This window comes from Myzus persicae, unplaced genomic scaffold (genome assembly GCF_001856785.1).
Source record: "Myzus persicae strain clone G006 unplaced genomic scaffold, MPER_G0061.0, whole genome shotgun sequence".
Taxonomy (NCBI): Eukaryota; Metazoa; Arthropoda; class Insecta; order Hemiptera; family Aphididae; genus Myzus; species Myzus persicae.
In genome coordinates this window covers 105,003-120,289 of record NW_019103723.1, presented here as the reverse complement: position 1 = coordinate 120,289, position 15,287 = coordinate 105,003, and the positions used below count along the sequence as shown (strand labels likewise).

Below are 15,287 nucleotides of genomic sequence, written 5' to 3'. Positions count from 1 at the left end.
CTCTATAAAAGACAGTAAAAGTTGAAAGTTAACATTGAGAAATATATTAACTTAAATTAATTAAAAATAAATAAATACTTAGTTTAAATTATTTTTCTGGAAGACGATAAATATAATATAAGTACATATTAGGAAGTCGTTCAAATGGTTGGATCCCTTAGCTTGAACCTTAGCTCCCTCTTGGGTCTGCTCTTGGTTTAGACAATATTACACACTTTTGTGTTGACTAAATTAATAAACTAAGTAGGTACACAAAATGATTAAGCAAAAAATAATTCATTCATTAACAACAGTTAAGTTATAGATAAAAGTCAAGGGAGACTTATGTCATATTTATAAACATTATTTTAACTTAATATGTTATGCTATACCGTCCAAGTTAACTGGGAAATGACTAGTTGTTAAATACATTTTTGATTGCGGCCCAAAGTAACCTTTTTACCTTTCCACCTATCACAATTGCGGCCCGTACACATTAAATAGGAAACTACCTATACAGTGGTTACTGGTTATCAAAACTAAATAAATATACTGATTACGTCCGATACATATTTTGACATAAATATGTTACTATCGTATTCATGATTCCCACGATCACAAATATTCGGCGTGGTAATTTCCAGTCCATTAAAGATAAAAAAAATTAAGATAAAATGTAAGACTAAATACATACTATTTACAGTCTTGTAAGAAATACTTGTATATTTATTCATAATATGAATTATATTTATGATAATCGTAAACTAGACATTGCATTTGAGTTGCATATATAAATATGTCTAATACAAAATGCTTAATTTTATTAATTATAAGCTATTTTGTGAACCAATGTGTGTTTGGACGGGCCGCAATCGGGATACTTAAATTTGGGATAAAATACGAATACCTGTATTCGGGCAGCAATTGGGCAACTCCGTTTTTAACTACAGTCATTTGCATGAGACATAATTCAATTTGAATATTAACTTACTAGGTTAGGAATAGCTATAGGTAGCTATAAGTTTAAAAGTTTAAGCAAATAGGTATCTTTTTAACTACCTTTAGTCAATATCTTCTTCACTTCCTTTGCTAATAAGTAGGGATAGTTTTCAGGTTTTTTCTTCACAATTTCACGATGCTAAATCAATAAATTATCTTCTACATTTAAGACAATGAATGGAAAGCAATATTTATAATTTTTTGCCGATGATAGCAAATAGGTATTTAGATGGCAAGCTGATATAAGTCAAAATACTTAAATTGTTGACCCAAGTAAATGAATCTTTGTTTTCAAACCTATTAATTAAATTATGATTCATTTTGATTAATGTCAAGTTAATAATCAAGATAGTAGTGAATGTTTTAAAAATTACGGTGGCAATAATATTTATTTGACTCAAGTGCAATAACGACAGCTCTGTATCGCTAAAGACAATAATTAGTTTTATAATCATAAGTTATAATGCGCAATAACGCAATAAATCATAATCATTCATCCACATTATATTAATGTTAAATTTGTTTTCAATTAATTATTCTATAATTATTCGATCGACGATCGTGTGGGTATGCTATTTATTACAATTTAACGTAATTGGTTAATTATAAATATTATTTTAAGTAAGTTTTTCTTATACATTCATAATATGTAACAAATATCTTCAAAATTATCATAGCTTATAATGATTAATGACTATATTATATATTATGATGTATAACATATAAATGTATACATACTGTTTATACTGCAGATTCAATAGCCCGAAAAGGTATTTTCTAAATACTGTAATATTACATGTAAATACTATCACATTATAATCTATAATAAATAATAATACATCCGATGCAACATACAAACATTCCAATGCAATGCATTTCTATTTGTATATTACACAATCACTTGGTCCGATTAACTTAATAACGTCTGCAAATCCTATATTACCAATATATGTTACTATCTTATATCCTCAAATATACGCGGAAGTCAAACAATTGCCAAATACATTCACAGGCACTGAACGTCGACGACCTAAACCGGTGGTATTTGGGAAATCATTACTGTAGTTAACGAAAAACATGACTCATAGCCGCTTTATGAAACCAAAATATAATTCTCTATTGCTGTATGGTGATACCTATGCATAAAAGTACAAATTTACAATTTAATAATTATGTAAACACACTCCTCTCACACGCCCAGTCAAATGCACTGTTCAAGACCAGTTGACAGGCTGTGTTGTCATCGACCGAAGGTCAAAAGCCCAAACGTTTCGGATCTAGTGACCTTTATTTATTTATAATTTATAACAAATAATCCGTCGTCCCGTGAAATGAGCTTAACATGCACGTCACTCGTACAGTCGTACGTGGTAGTCCGTCCGTCGCATACAATAATGTTCGTCACTTCCCGTCAACTGCACTCTCTCGTCACGGCCCGGGCGATGACGTGACCACGGTTACGTTGTATCGCTTAGTCGGCAACACTGCAAATATCGTCGGTGCAAACTGTGCGCGCAGCCTGCACTGTAATATTGACGGTGGGGAGCAGTATACTCCCGGTGTAGTGTCGCGGTGGCGGTGTAGTTGTAGTCCCGTACGAAAATACTATTATCATCGCCCCGGGACGCAAATCGTAGTATCGTACAATAATATTGATACGACGACTGCCTCCGCCGCACTCCCACCACCAGAATTAATAACAAAACGTTGGCGGATGGCCGACTGTATTTTCGGCACGTTTTATCGCATCCGCCTATGCTCTGACTATTGTCTACCAATTACCAAAGACCAAAGTCCTGTTAATACTTAATAACGTCGTCTAGGAGGGTTTTCGTACATTTCTGTTATCGATTCCACGGCGGCAGCGGCTCGAGCAGTAGTAGCAGCAGCAGCAGCTGACCGACTGGGAGTGACACACCGCGCGCGCCCACCCCACCTGGTGTCATACGGTGCGGCTCCTTGCGATCGATCGGCGGCGGCGCCCGTGTTTGTGTTATGGTCCGCTTACGGTGTGTGTGTGCGCGCGCGCTTGTTCGTGTGTGATAATATCGTAACGAAACTCGAAAAACGTAAAAGATAAAACGGAACGATGACCGGTGACAAAATCGCGGACACGGTACGGGCCGAGCGTACGACTGTGCCCGACATTCGGTCGGCGATTGTCGCAAACGCGTGAACGGTGTAACGAACGATACAACAGAGGAGGCACCTTAGGGCAGGGACTTTCGGCGGTGAAGATGGGCAAGGATCACGATCTGGTGATTGCAGCCAAGACCGGTAATCTCAGTGCTGTGGAGAAGATACTGGTCCAGAAGGCCAAGAGAACGGGACCACTGGCAAGGTGAGATGATAATTGATAATATTCACCTCCAAGAAAATTGAATAATAAGACGTCTTGAAGTTTAGTGAATATGAAAACTATAACAACCGTATCAGTCGGTGTGTAATATGTATTTTTTATATTAATCGTTGATCGTGATAGTAGCCAGCTGGTGTAGGACAACAATTTGCTATGCTTCCGCAAATAACAATAATTCGTAGCCCGTAGGTGGAGGTAAGTCTCATCTACGAATGCTGCCATCTAATTATGTCTCCTACACACGTTTGTTAATTTTTTTTCTTCTAGATAGTATATTAAGACTTGATTAGAACTACTGATGTTCAGTGCAATTTTAAAAACCTGTTCTGGAGTTCATAGAAATTGAATACCCATATTAAATATTCTAAAAAAAAAAAATGGAAAATTCTGTTTGGGGAGGGGGCTGGGGTACGTACGTCATAGTGTGCTACGATAATTGAAACTAGGGGAAAATTAACTCGCGATACGCGGCCACTAAATCTTTGATAATTTCTTCTTCTCCTCCAGTCTAGCCTTCCGACAATTTGATAAGGACTTTGTTTAGATTCTGTAAGTATCGTACAGTTTCAAAATGAAAACACTTGACGTATAACAATGGTTTATCATAATAGGTATAATATATTAATACCTATTATACACCTACCCTTTAATATACGTTTTACACTTTTAACCCTAAACGTTCCCCATCACTTCATATGTTTTTCCCTTCTAATGTTTCACCGATGAAAACCCCTGTTTCACACTCGTCGGCTACACAATGAATCAAAACACGAAATGTATAAGCATCATATTGTTGTCATTTAAGTTAAAACGACGTAAAATTAATCGTTTTTATAATAATATGATTCACGTATGTTTAATAATTCATCATCGTAATAAATGTCCAAATCGATGATTCTTATATTTACACTGCATTCCGGTCTAATTTATATTTAATGAGCTTCAGATGAAAAGCGTCAAGTATTTTAATAAACTTCAAAAATACTTTGATGCTATTATTACCTATATCCAGTATATTTTATGAATCTTAAACTAACTCTCTTGCATTAATACACTTCAAGGATCAGGATCAACAAGTTTAAAAGTATTTAATTTGTAAACCTATAAATTAACCGTAAATATACAGTTATTTTACGATTTATTTATGTTGCACGCTATCGTCTTCAACAGTTCAAGTAAAATATTCTACTGAACGATATCATGTTTACACTCGTGTTTATGTTTATATATCATTACATACTTCAGATATTAACTATGGTCGAATCAACAGATTGATATTTGACCTCAATTTAGAAGTTCAACATCTTCGACTGATAAACTTACTACTAAAAATGATTTATGGTTGTTACTCATTATTAGTATTTAATATTACTGTATGTAGTAGTGTACTGTATACTACCGTTCACGAAAAAAATTATTATAAATCTTTAAATTTTAAAAAACGAAGTAAGACTATAGGTTCTCCTAACATGTTATTTATGCCGTGTTATTTGTGGTTTGTTCACATTCGTCGTTCGAACTAATATTATAACCACGTACAAGACACAAAATCTTGGCACTTCATATTCCATGGATTTAAAATTAAACATTTTAATGAAATTACAAAGAACTAGGTCGAGTTAATGAAGCGACTTATTTTTTGTAATCTTAGTACATTATATTTTTGTATTGTTTTTTATATCGTAAAAATACAAATAATTGAAACTGTTTATTTTATACTCTGGGCGTTATATATGTTGATTTTACAATGATACATGATGTGTTTTTTGTGTATCTTTTTTATAATAGAAAAAATTGTTCCAATGATCAATTTTAAAGGTGATTTCTGGTAACGAATATACTATTGGGTCTAATTTTTACTTTAGTTTGTCAAAAGTAAAAATTTCTCAGTACTTCTAAGTAGATCGCGAAAAAAAAGCTCTAGACTCTGGTAAGTGCCGAGTATACCTACATCGTCATTGAGTAAGTCACTGTAATGGATGTGTTAAGTTGGAATTCAATGACAAATTAATGTACCGCCTATATACGATGAAAAAGTTTCTGAGCGGTGACAGAATTTTCTACTAAAGGTGTATTAAGATAAACAAAAGCTTCGCTCATAATCTAAAACGATCTAAAACATATACATATAAACCTATATGAACATATTTTGTTAAAGTGTTATTATTATTATTTTTACAAATTTTATTATTTGGCTACCAAGAAATATTGTCTCCGCTCAGAATTGATTTTCATCGTAAATAATTATTTATAATCGAATTCAAATTAAAAAAATCCATTACTATAACCTGCAAAAGCCTACCTATTGAATAACGTGTTACACTCGATACCTTTATGCATAGGCACTGTACAACAGAGCGGTTATACTTACTTGACTGTTTTTTTTTATATTCATCATCTGACAAACAAACCCTATATAATTACAAATTTTTGATATTTTTCATGTGTCAAAGATCAATATAATTGCCATTATAACCTTGTGACAAAAAGATTTGAACTACCTAATATGATCCCCTTACATGAGGTGTTGGAATAATATTCACTTGTCAAATTATACTTTTTGGTAGGTATATCGGCTTTATTTTAAAGATTATATGGACAACAACAGTTTAATATACCTATTGCCTATCATCTTTACTAGTAATTATTTTTGATTATTTAATGTTCTTTAATTATTAGGTTATAGGTACATATACTAGCAATATTTTGAAGATTCCTAGTACGACACTCGTTTCTCCTTTAAAGGGATAGCCACAACGATAATAATGAAAATGATCATAAAACTAGGAAATATGTAGTACATTATCTTTCATTCTGGCTTAAATATGAAATTGGGTATTAACTTGAATTATTATTTAATTGGTCGGAGATTATTATTTATTACTAGTTTGTAAAATACTTAATCTAATATCACAAAATTAAAAGCAAAGGTAAAAATTAAAAATTATTTGGTGTAATTATTATGTTAAATAAAAAAACATATACTTGAACCGAACTATAATGGCATACATACTCAAATATGAAGGGCTTAAGAAATCTCATTTGACGAATGCAATTAAAAGAATAATTAATACTACTTGAATGTGAAAGTATTTGGAAAATTACACTACCTACAGTTGTATAATACTGATGTATTGTTCTAAAAAAATCTGATAAAACCAGATGAATCAAATTCGAAGAAATAAAAAAATAAATGACCTTTGATGTTGGTAGTATAATTTATTTATTTTTAATGAGCGTCCTGTATAGTGACTATTATATACTTCCTGACTAACGTCTAATGGAACTAACTAATGTTTATGGAACGCTTTGGTTGCATTAGGTTGTCTTATTTCATTTAATAAACTTTATCTGTGATTTATAATCATTCTAAATTCATACCATAGTAGCACATTTAATAACGTTTAATAATATTATATGTTCAGGTATTATGTATAAAAAGTTAAGTAGGCATATTTTGTAAAATTGAATTAATAGCAGTATTAAATGGTTTACCGATGCACATGTTGTGTGCGACGTGTACTAAGGAGATACCCAGTATAGTTAAATTCTGTTACCTAATTGCTTAATAATTATTATCGATCTCGTAAAATATTATAGCCACGACTTTGCTTCATATGTGCACACGCTCGCCAAACAATGAAGGAGATTTCGAACTCATTATAAAACATAAATAAATAACTCGGTTAACAACGCACTTTCAACCTACTGTCGCTGTTGTACTATATAAAACAAATAAACAATGAGTAATAAGTAATAACTAATAACTGATAGGTTATAATAATAATTATTATTATAATAACTGAATGTTCATAATATAATAATATTACGATTGCACATTACGCGTTATTACACATGGAGATCAAGTCAGGCGGGCTATGGCCCAACCTAGTCCTTTCACAGAGTGTCTATTAAAATAGGGTTAAAAGTACTATAATTATGAGATGCGGGCATGCAGCGATGTGTATGTATAATGTATTGTACTATTCGATAATATTGTGTTTTATGAAACCAAGTTACTATATTTTAGAATATTAATTAGTTAGAAATAAAAAATATATAAGAATATATTAAGTGTGTTTGAATTGAATGTGCGTTCAATGTAGGTATGAACCTAAATTATTATATTTTATTTGCCTTTTATTATCTGACTCAAAGATGAGACTTTTATCAAATAATTGAAATTACAAATTTATATAAAATATAACTTAAAAAGTCTGTACAGTTGTGCCTATACCATGTTTTTAAAAATATTATATTAAATGTAAGTAACAGCAATCAACTGTAGTATTCGCTATTAGAAATTCCCTTATGAATGATAATAATAGGCCTTTCGTATTTTATGAAATTGAGACATAAAGACCTAATTTCAAGGATCACATTTTTTTAGAAGATAACAAGAACTTCTGAGATACCTAGCTAAACTGTTTGATCACATTTATTTGTTACTTACGCTCACTTTATCACTTAATCATACGATTAAAACAGTAGGAATCAAACGTATTTCTAAAATATTTAAATGAAGCTCCTGTTCTTATTACTGTCTCATTTCATAAATTATTTAGGTGATTCGTGATTATGAGTTATAACTTTAAATTAAGGGATATTTATTACTTTAATCGACGTTTAAAACTATTATAATTCATACAGCACCTATGCCTGGTTTTGAATTAGATAAATAATAAAGCATTATACTTTTCCATTTAGTGAATAATACTTTTTACATTTTTTACTGTTGAAATACATATAGGTACCTATTACACTTTGATAGTTAAATTTCCTTATCGTCAAACCTATTTTTTTTGACATATTTATGATTTAATTCATGATGTATAAGTTAGTGTTCATCAATTTAGATAACAACTAAACCAAATTATGATGCGACTGCTTTGTTAGAAAATTACAATTTAATATTACATCGAATTATTATACTCAATACCTGATTTATAAAGAATTATTGTAACAAATTATTTTTTGTAATTACTTTGGAATGCAGGCGTTTAGCTATGCATATCTGTTACAGAAAACGTCCGACCACTATTCTCAATTAATAATTTATATAATACATATTTTTATTATAAAAAAATCCAATCACGATATTATTTTGTTTTGTTTTATTTGTGTAGTTTGAGAAGAGGTGCTGGAGTAAATACTCAAGACCAAACTGGCTTTACTGCATTGCACCATGCTTCATTAAATGCTTACAAGTAAGTGATTTAATTGATTAACCAATAATCGTAAATAATATATGAATACAATTTACTACGTCTTGAAACTTAAAATTTAATAGTTCTGAAATAACATTAAACTAAAAAATAAACAAAAATATTGCACCAATAGTTTCTATACATTTAAATTTAAAAAAGGTTTATAAGTTGTGTTCTATCGTCAGGGAAATCGTTCAACTTCTCTTATGTAACGAGGCGTCAACAAATGTAGTTGATCATAAAGGTGCTGCTCCACTACACTACGCTGCATGGAGGGGCAATGTTGACATAGTCCGCTTGTTGCTCTGTCACGGGCCTTCAATACCCAATGTCAATCATATGGTAATTTTTGAATGCTATACATATTAGAAACATAAGCGTACGCAAACTTCATCTGCAGGGTATGCAACACAAAAAATTGGGCCGTTTCGTTTCAAAATATAAAAGTGCAGTAATTAGATCACAATTTATTGTCATTGTAATATCAGTTTTTTTGATAGTTATTTTTTATAAACAATATTTGTTGAGTCAAGTCTAAGTCAACGTTATACCAAATTAAGTGTTTTTATTTCAGCTACAACTTCTTAAATGACTATGTTCGAGGTCATTTTTTGAAAACGATATTTTTTGTTTATTAATATTGAGTACCATAAGAAGAAAAGTTCATTTAGGGGATCTATGAGTTCTTAACAGATTCTCAGTGCCATATCCTGCAGGCCCTGTGCGTACGCTTATGGTCGAAAATGTGTTTTTATGAGACTTAAGTGTATTTTCTTTAAATAATATGTTAAGACAAAAAATCGAGAAACTCCATTACATTGTGCTGCCGAACATGGTCATTCAGGTGTGGTTGTACTACTCCTAGAACATGGTGCTGATCCTACTATAAGAAACCACAAACATGAAACTCCTTTAGACTTATGCGCACAGTATGGAAGGTAGGAATTAGTTATAAATATCTCTGTTATGAATGTTGTACGAAATAAAAATAATATTTAACTCTGTAATAAGAAAAACTATAAATAAATAAATTGCATTTAGTTTCTATTATTTTTTTCATATTTTGATTTGTATTTTGCATGCATATATAATTTATATTTATTTTTATGCAGTATATGTGTCAATGTTTATGAAATATTTAAATCTTTATGCAACTCATTTTTGTAAACAGACTAGAGACAGTGGAACTAATTATTACCAAACGACCAGAACTGATAAGATCGTACAATTCTCGTGCAGCAGGTATAATGTTTGCTCACACTCCCTTACATTTAGCAAGCCGAAATGGCCACAAGTAAGGGTTCTTTGGTTAATTATTATGAATTAGAATGTGCTTAGTAATAAAATATGAAATTGAATCAGGACTGTAGTAGAACTTCTATTATCGGCTGGAATGGACGTCAACGTTCGTACCGGTAGCGGCACTGCTCTTCACGAAGCTGCTCAATGTGGCAAGACTGAAGTAGCTAGAACATTACTAGATCACGGTATTAATACACATATACGGGATATCCATAGGCGTACAGTAGAAGATCTTTTAAAACAATTTCCTCCCAAAGCTGGTCCTGCTGTAGAAATAGCAGCCATGCTACATGGTATGCAAACAATTTAGCTTAGTACTCTAACTTCTTAATTTCATTTAATGTTTTTTTTATTTTAATTCTTATTTCTTTTCAAGATCACCAGTTTAATAACAATAATGAAAGTGATATGGAAACCGAGAGGAGGAGTGAAAATGGTGATTTGGTTCCCGTACCTCTATTAAGTAGTCCCTATGAAAACATGTTATCACCTAGTCCTTCTCCCACTCGCTGGGAAAAACACAAAAGTCGCCGTGTGTCGGAATCTTCGGCGTAAGTTTAATATATAATTGTTTTAAATCTTATAGTTTCTTAAATTATTATAACCGTAGGATTTCCGATGGAAATTATCATTCTGGGCGTTGGTACAAAAATGAGCCTACTCCACTTTCTAGGTCCTTAATAGAATCTAGTTTTCTTTCGGGCCCTGAATTAGACACTGTAAGTATAAGTTCTTCGACAACTTCTAGCGGCCATAGACCCGTTCCTTCTTCAATCTATTTACCAATGGCTCCATTGAATCCGAGTGCACCCAATATTTCTGTAAGTTATTTTTTATTTTATTCTTAGTCCTGTGTGTTATTAGCAGTGGATACTTTTTCAGCCTGTGGCATCTAAAAGACTTACACCCGCAGCTGATTCTCCGTCTCGAGTGTCCGCAAACAGCAGTAGCGGACCTTATGAATATTTATACCATGCAACTTCTGGCTCACCTTCGTCCGATCAAAGTCGTCGAGGAGAAGTATTACGTCGAGAGAAATCAGCTGATCAATATGTTGAAATGAAACTACGGCCAACTTCAGGTGAAGAGCCTGTAGCGTTGACTTCAATTTACCAAAATGTCCCAATTCGCACAACCAATCCCCGACGAAAGCTCAAACGTCACGATAAAGATCCAGGTGCAATATTGTCACGGGGTGGCTTGCAATTCAAACGTGTCGAACTAGAACCTGCTACAACTAACCAGGTCATTGTCTCCGACCATAATGGTTTTATTACTACTACCATTTCATCATCCAGAGAAAGTTTACTTGACGGAAATGACACGCCTTCTGCTGACTGGCCTCTAAGTCCTACACATTATCGTCAACCTCCCACCCCTGATCATCCACCGCCATCACCATTGCAAGCTGAACGTAGCATACACGCTAGAATAAGGCCACTAAGTCAGGTAACATACATGTTCATTTATTATAAGTAAAAAAAAAAATGATTAAATAAGTTAAAAGCTATCCATAATTGGGTTTTATAGATTTATAGTAATCTAAAAAGAAAATCAAAAGATATGGAAACAGAAATCGAAGAAGATTTATTAGTGATTACTTGGGTACCTGAGTCTCATACTTTATTAACTGATAAAAGTGTATCTACCTCTGAAGAAACTGGCGTAGAGGAATTCGTAGGGGATGCGACTTTTGCAGGTTGGACAACTGAACAATAATTTAATATTAATTTATTTTCAAATAAAATTATTCTAAACAGGGTTACTGAGAGGATCAATCAATAGTAATAGAGCTGAAAGACCAAAGACTTTACGTAAACTACGTACAGTATATGACCCTCCTGCCATAGCTCAATCACCTGGTTCTGCGGAAGATCAATCAAAAAGTTCCAACACCATGTTGAGTCCGTTTGACGAACAAGAGGAATGGGCTAAAATATCTGATTTAATAACGAATCTAGGAGGCGGAAGTGCTAAGGAATCTATGTGTAATGAGCTTGAAAAAGAATTTCAAGCCAGACTAGGTAAATTGTCTTGTCGTTTATTTGGTGTTCAATCATATTTAATACGTGGAATATCGTTATAGGACTAAATCGATCTGATAGTAAAGACAAATCTCGAATAAATGGGAATGATAGTCCATTAACAGTTGAATCGTGGCTATTCGGATTGGGTTTTCAAGACTTTGTTAATGCGTTCATTGAATTTGGCTATGATAATTTGGACTTTATTGTAAGTATATCTTGGATGTTTAATAAAATAAAAAATGTATATAATATACATAGTTTTGACATTTGAATTATACTTCGATTTTATTTATTGAAATTTCAGTTGATGTATTTTCTATTTGTAGAAGTATATTATGATGTACGAATTTAATTTGACATATTCTATTTTAAAAACTAATCGATATGATAAACATATATTGCATAATTTTTACAACTTAACATGTCCATCGAAGTAAATATATAAAAATATTTATTTATTAAATTATATTTGTAGTGTGGCGTATTAGTGGAATCGGACTTAAGAGACATGGGTATAGAAAATGAAACCGATCGAACTAAGATTTTAGAATCTGTTAACGATTTACCGTGCTTAGTGAAAGAATTCTGGTCAAAGCGGTATACCAAAGATACTCCTAAAGCAAAAAGCAAATCCATTGCTGATTTAGATCAAGTTGATGACGAAGAAGATGCCAAACAGATGGAAGAATGGTTGACTAGCATTGGGCTATCTTGCTACATAGATACGTTCCACAAACATTTGTATACGGATCTTGAGCGAATAGCGAGAATTTGGGAAGTGGAACTCACTGCGGTGCTAGAAATCAATAAGCCTGGTCATAGAAGAAGAATACTGTCATCTGTCGATAACAGTAAGTCCCAATTACTCCAAGCTGTTTCCGTTGGTGATGGTTTAAACGATATTGGCAACGATCTCAAGCAATTAGTAAGTTTCCATAAATTTGATAATTGTAGTTTGAAATGTTAGGCTCCTATTATTGTTTTCATTATACGTATTTTAAACAAATGTATGGGGGCATTTTACAGAAAAATAACATTCAGTCACTCAAAGAAAAAGTTGGTTCAAAACATTCGGTTCACGTGGCATCCGGTACTGTTACGCTCCGACACAACCCTAAAAAGTCCAGACATGCTCCTCTTCCACCACCATTACAAAACTTTTCCAATCGCAACAACAACGACCTCATAATCAGAGGACCTTCAGAACTGCTTTTTGGCGTTCCTTCTACGTTGATCACACAGTGGAGACACCAGCCAGCAGCGCTGGTCACCGGAAACGTCAAATACATAGCATCGGTGAGGCTGTTATAAAATAAAAATTAAACAGCATGAGATTGTAAGATATAGAGAAAAAACATCGTGGTCTGTGTGTTTTATATTTTAGTATTTGGGTTCCACCGAGGTAAAAGAACCCAGGGGCACGGAGTCGACTAAACAGTCTATTCAAAAACTTAAACACGCCGTAGCCAGTGGCGCCCAACGGACGTTACCAGAAGTGGCGCTTGTAATTTCATACAGAGGTGTTCGGTTTATGGACCCCATGTCGGGTAGTTTGGTGTGTGAACACGAAATTCGTAACATAGATTGCGCTTGTCAAGATGCGGATGATTTGAATCATTTTGCGTATATCACGAAAGATCATCACACAAGTTCACATTACAGCCACGTGTTCAACGTGTCTTCCATGGTGAGACGAATTTTGCTATTTTGGTTATCGAATTTATAATCAAATGTATGTACTACTAGTGGTGTGTGTAACCATTGTATATTCGTTATTACAGGACCAAGCAACCGAAATCATTTTGACGCTGGGTCAAGCTTTTGAAGTTGCCTATCAAATGGCGCTCAAAGGTCAGACTAACGCGAGCAATAGGAACGGCAATAACGGTCACACGAGATCGCACTCGGCCAACCACATGTTGCCAAACATGATCACTGGTACTCGGGACGGCCGGAGCAGTTCCCATCAGCACGCTAGATCACATTCCGTGAACGAGATCAAAGTGAATGGTATTCAAAAAGGCGAGTCGAACGAAAAGTCTTAATATTACTCGTAAACATATAAATTTAGAAATTTCAGCATAACATTATTGAGTTCAAACAGTTACCAAATATTTTCATATTTTCAAATGCGTTCGTATGTATATATATATATGCGTACGTAGCAAAAATAACGCAATTTTTTCTTTCAAACCGCTCAATATTAAAACAACATAACATGCTTGATATATTATTACTCTTTTTATAAGAAAATTCAATCTAGCGAACAATTTTTTTTAAAAATATTTATTTTTTTTCTTTGAACGTAAACATGTTTTGAAATATAAGTTTTGTTGTTTATAATATCATATTCTATGATATTTATTCGTATCTCGTATTCTCTCGTAGATCGTTAGAAAATATTAGCCTAATACGTCTTATTTATAATTAATTCATATTTTATTAATAATCTTAACTTCAAGGTTCACTAACTTAATATTATTAGATAGGTGCTAAGATCATACTGTTTAAGGCAGGCGTTCCTATTCGACTTAATGATATAATGCATCAGCCATAAAAATAAAATCGAGGCCAAATTTTATTTTACACCCAATTTTTTGTGATACTTATAAAGCCTTTTTATATTATTTTTATTTTTATTTATTTATTATTTGTATATATGACCAATGTTATCTCAATTTTTTATTGTAATTTATTTTTAAGCGAGGTTTTGAACACCAACAAATCTGCATTACTTACCCACGTTTTAGATTACTGTAATTTAACATATCCTCGTGTTTAAAAACACGCATTCAAATCTCTAAACATCTATCTTTTGGGCTACCACCACCTATAGCATTTGAGTTGTTGAACGTTGTTTGTTTGTTTGTTCGCTTTTTAATGTATTTTATCGTAGAGAAATATTTATTAGATAATATATATAATATTTACTATTAGTCGATTCTGGAATAGAACACGTTAATATTATAGTATTATATAACTATTATTATTATTATTATTATTATTATTATGTACATGAGACCGTTGCTTATATTTTTAACATGTACGTTAATCCATGTCACTGAAATTAATTTTGTTAACCGGTTGTGAACATGTGTGCCATTCTACAATCATTGTTGTGAAGTTTAACCCCCAAAGATAAAAAAAACCAAATATACTTACATGTTGTACGTTAACTCGATGCCGATTTTACTTTCGTATCCGCTACCGTTATTGTCCTATTATCCTTCGAATGACGTGTGGATGTTGTAGAATACTAGCTGTTGTGCATCATATTAATAACTAATGATAATTTAATACACAAACAACTATACTGCTCGAACACACTTACATAGACTCTTTATAAAGGCCTATTGCCTATAATATCCTTGAAAACGGATCGTCAAATTTCCTAATTATAGAATAGGCATATCC

General features: G+C 32.6%; 1 protein-coding gene across 1 annotated transcript; it reads left to right on the top strand.

The window, feature by feature from the left end:
* The first annotated feature begins 2,657 nt into the window (after window positions 1-2,657).
* On the top strand, window positions 2,658-14,081 carry LOC111035140 (ankyrin repeat and sterile alpha motif domain-containing protein 1B-like). The gene is made up of 16 exons (XM_022316658.1): window positions 2,658-3,319; window positions 8,464-8,544; window positions 8,730-8,886; window positions 9,337-9,482; window positions 9,716-9,838; window positions 9,907-10,139; window positions 10,223-10,397; window positions 10,457-10,667; window positions 10,729-11,295; window positions 11,377-11,545; window positions 11,607-11,870; window positions 11,933-12,078; window positions 12,349-12,798; window positions 12,900-13,169; window positions 13,258-13,560; window positions 13,655-14,081. The coding sequence occupies exons 1-16, from the start codon at window positions 3,216-3,218 to the stop codon at window positions 13,916-13,918; spliced, it is 3,663 nt and encodes a 1,220-aa protein (XP_022172350.1). The 5' UTR covers window positions 2,658-3,215; the 3' UTR covers window positions 13,919-14,081.
* The last annotated feature ends 1,206 nt before the right edge of the window (window positions 14,082-15,287 follow it).

Coding starts and splice junctions, on each gene's coding strand:
- LOC111035140 (XM_022316658.1), top strand. CDS start 3,216: ATGGGCAAGGATCACGATCTGGTGATTGCAGCCAAGACCGGTAATCTC. Junction 9,483..9,715: donor TTATGCGCACAGTATGGAAG/GTAGGAATTAGT, acceptor TTTTGTAAACAG/ACTAGAGACAGTGGAACTAA. Junction 11,871..11,932: donor AGAATTTCAAGCCAGACTAG/GTAAATTGTCTT, acceptor ATATCGTTATAG/GACTAAATCGATCTGATAGT.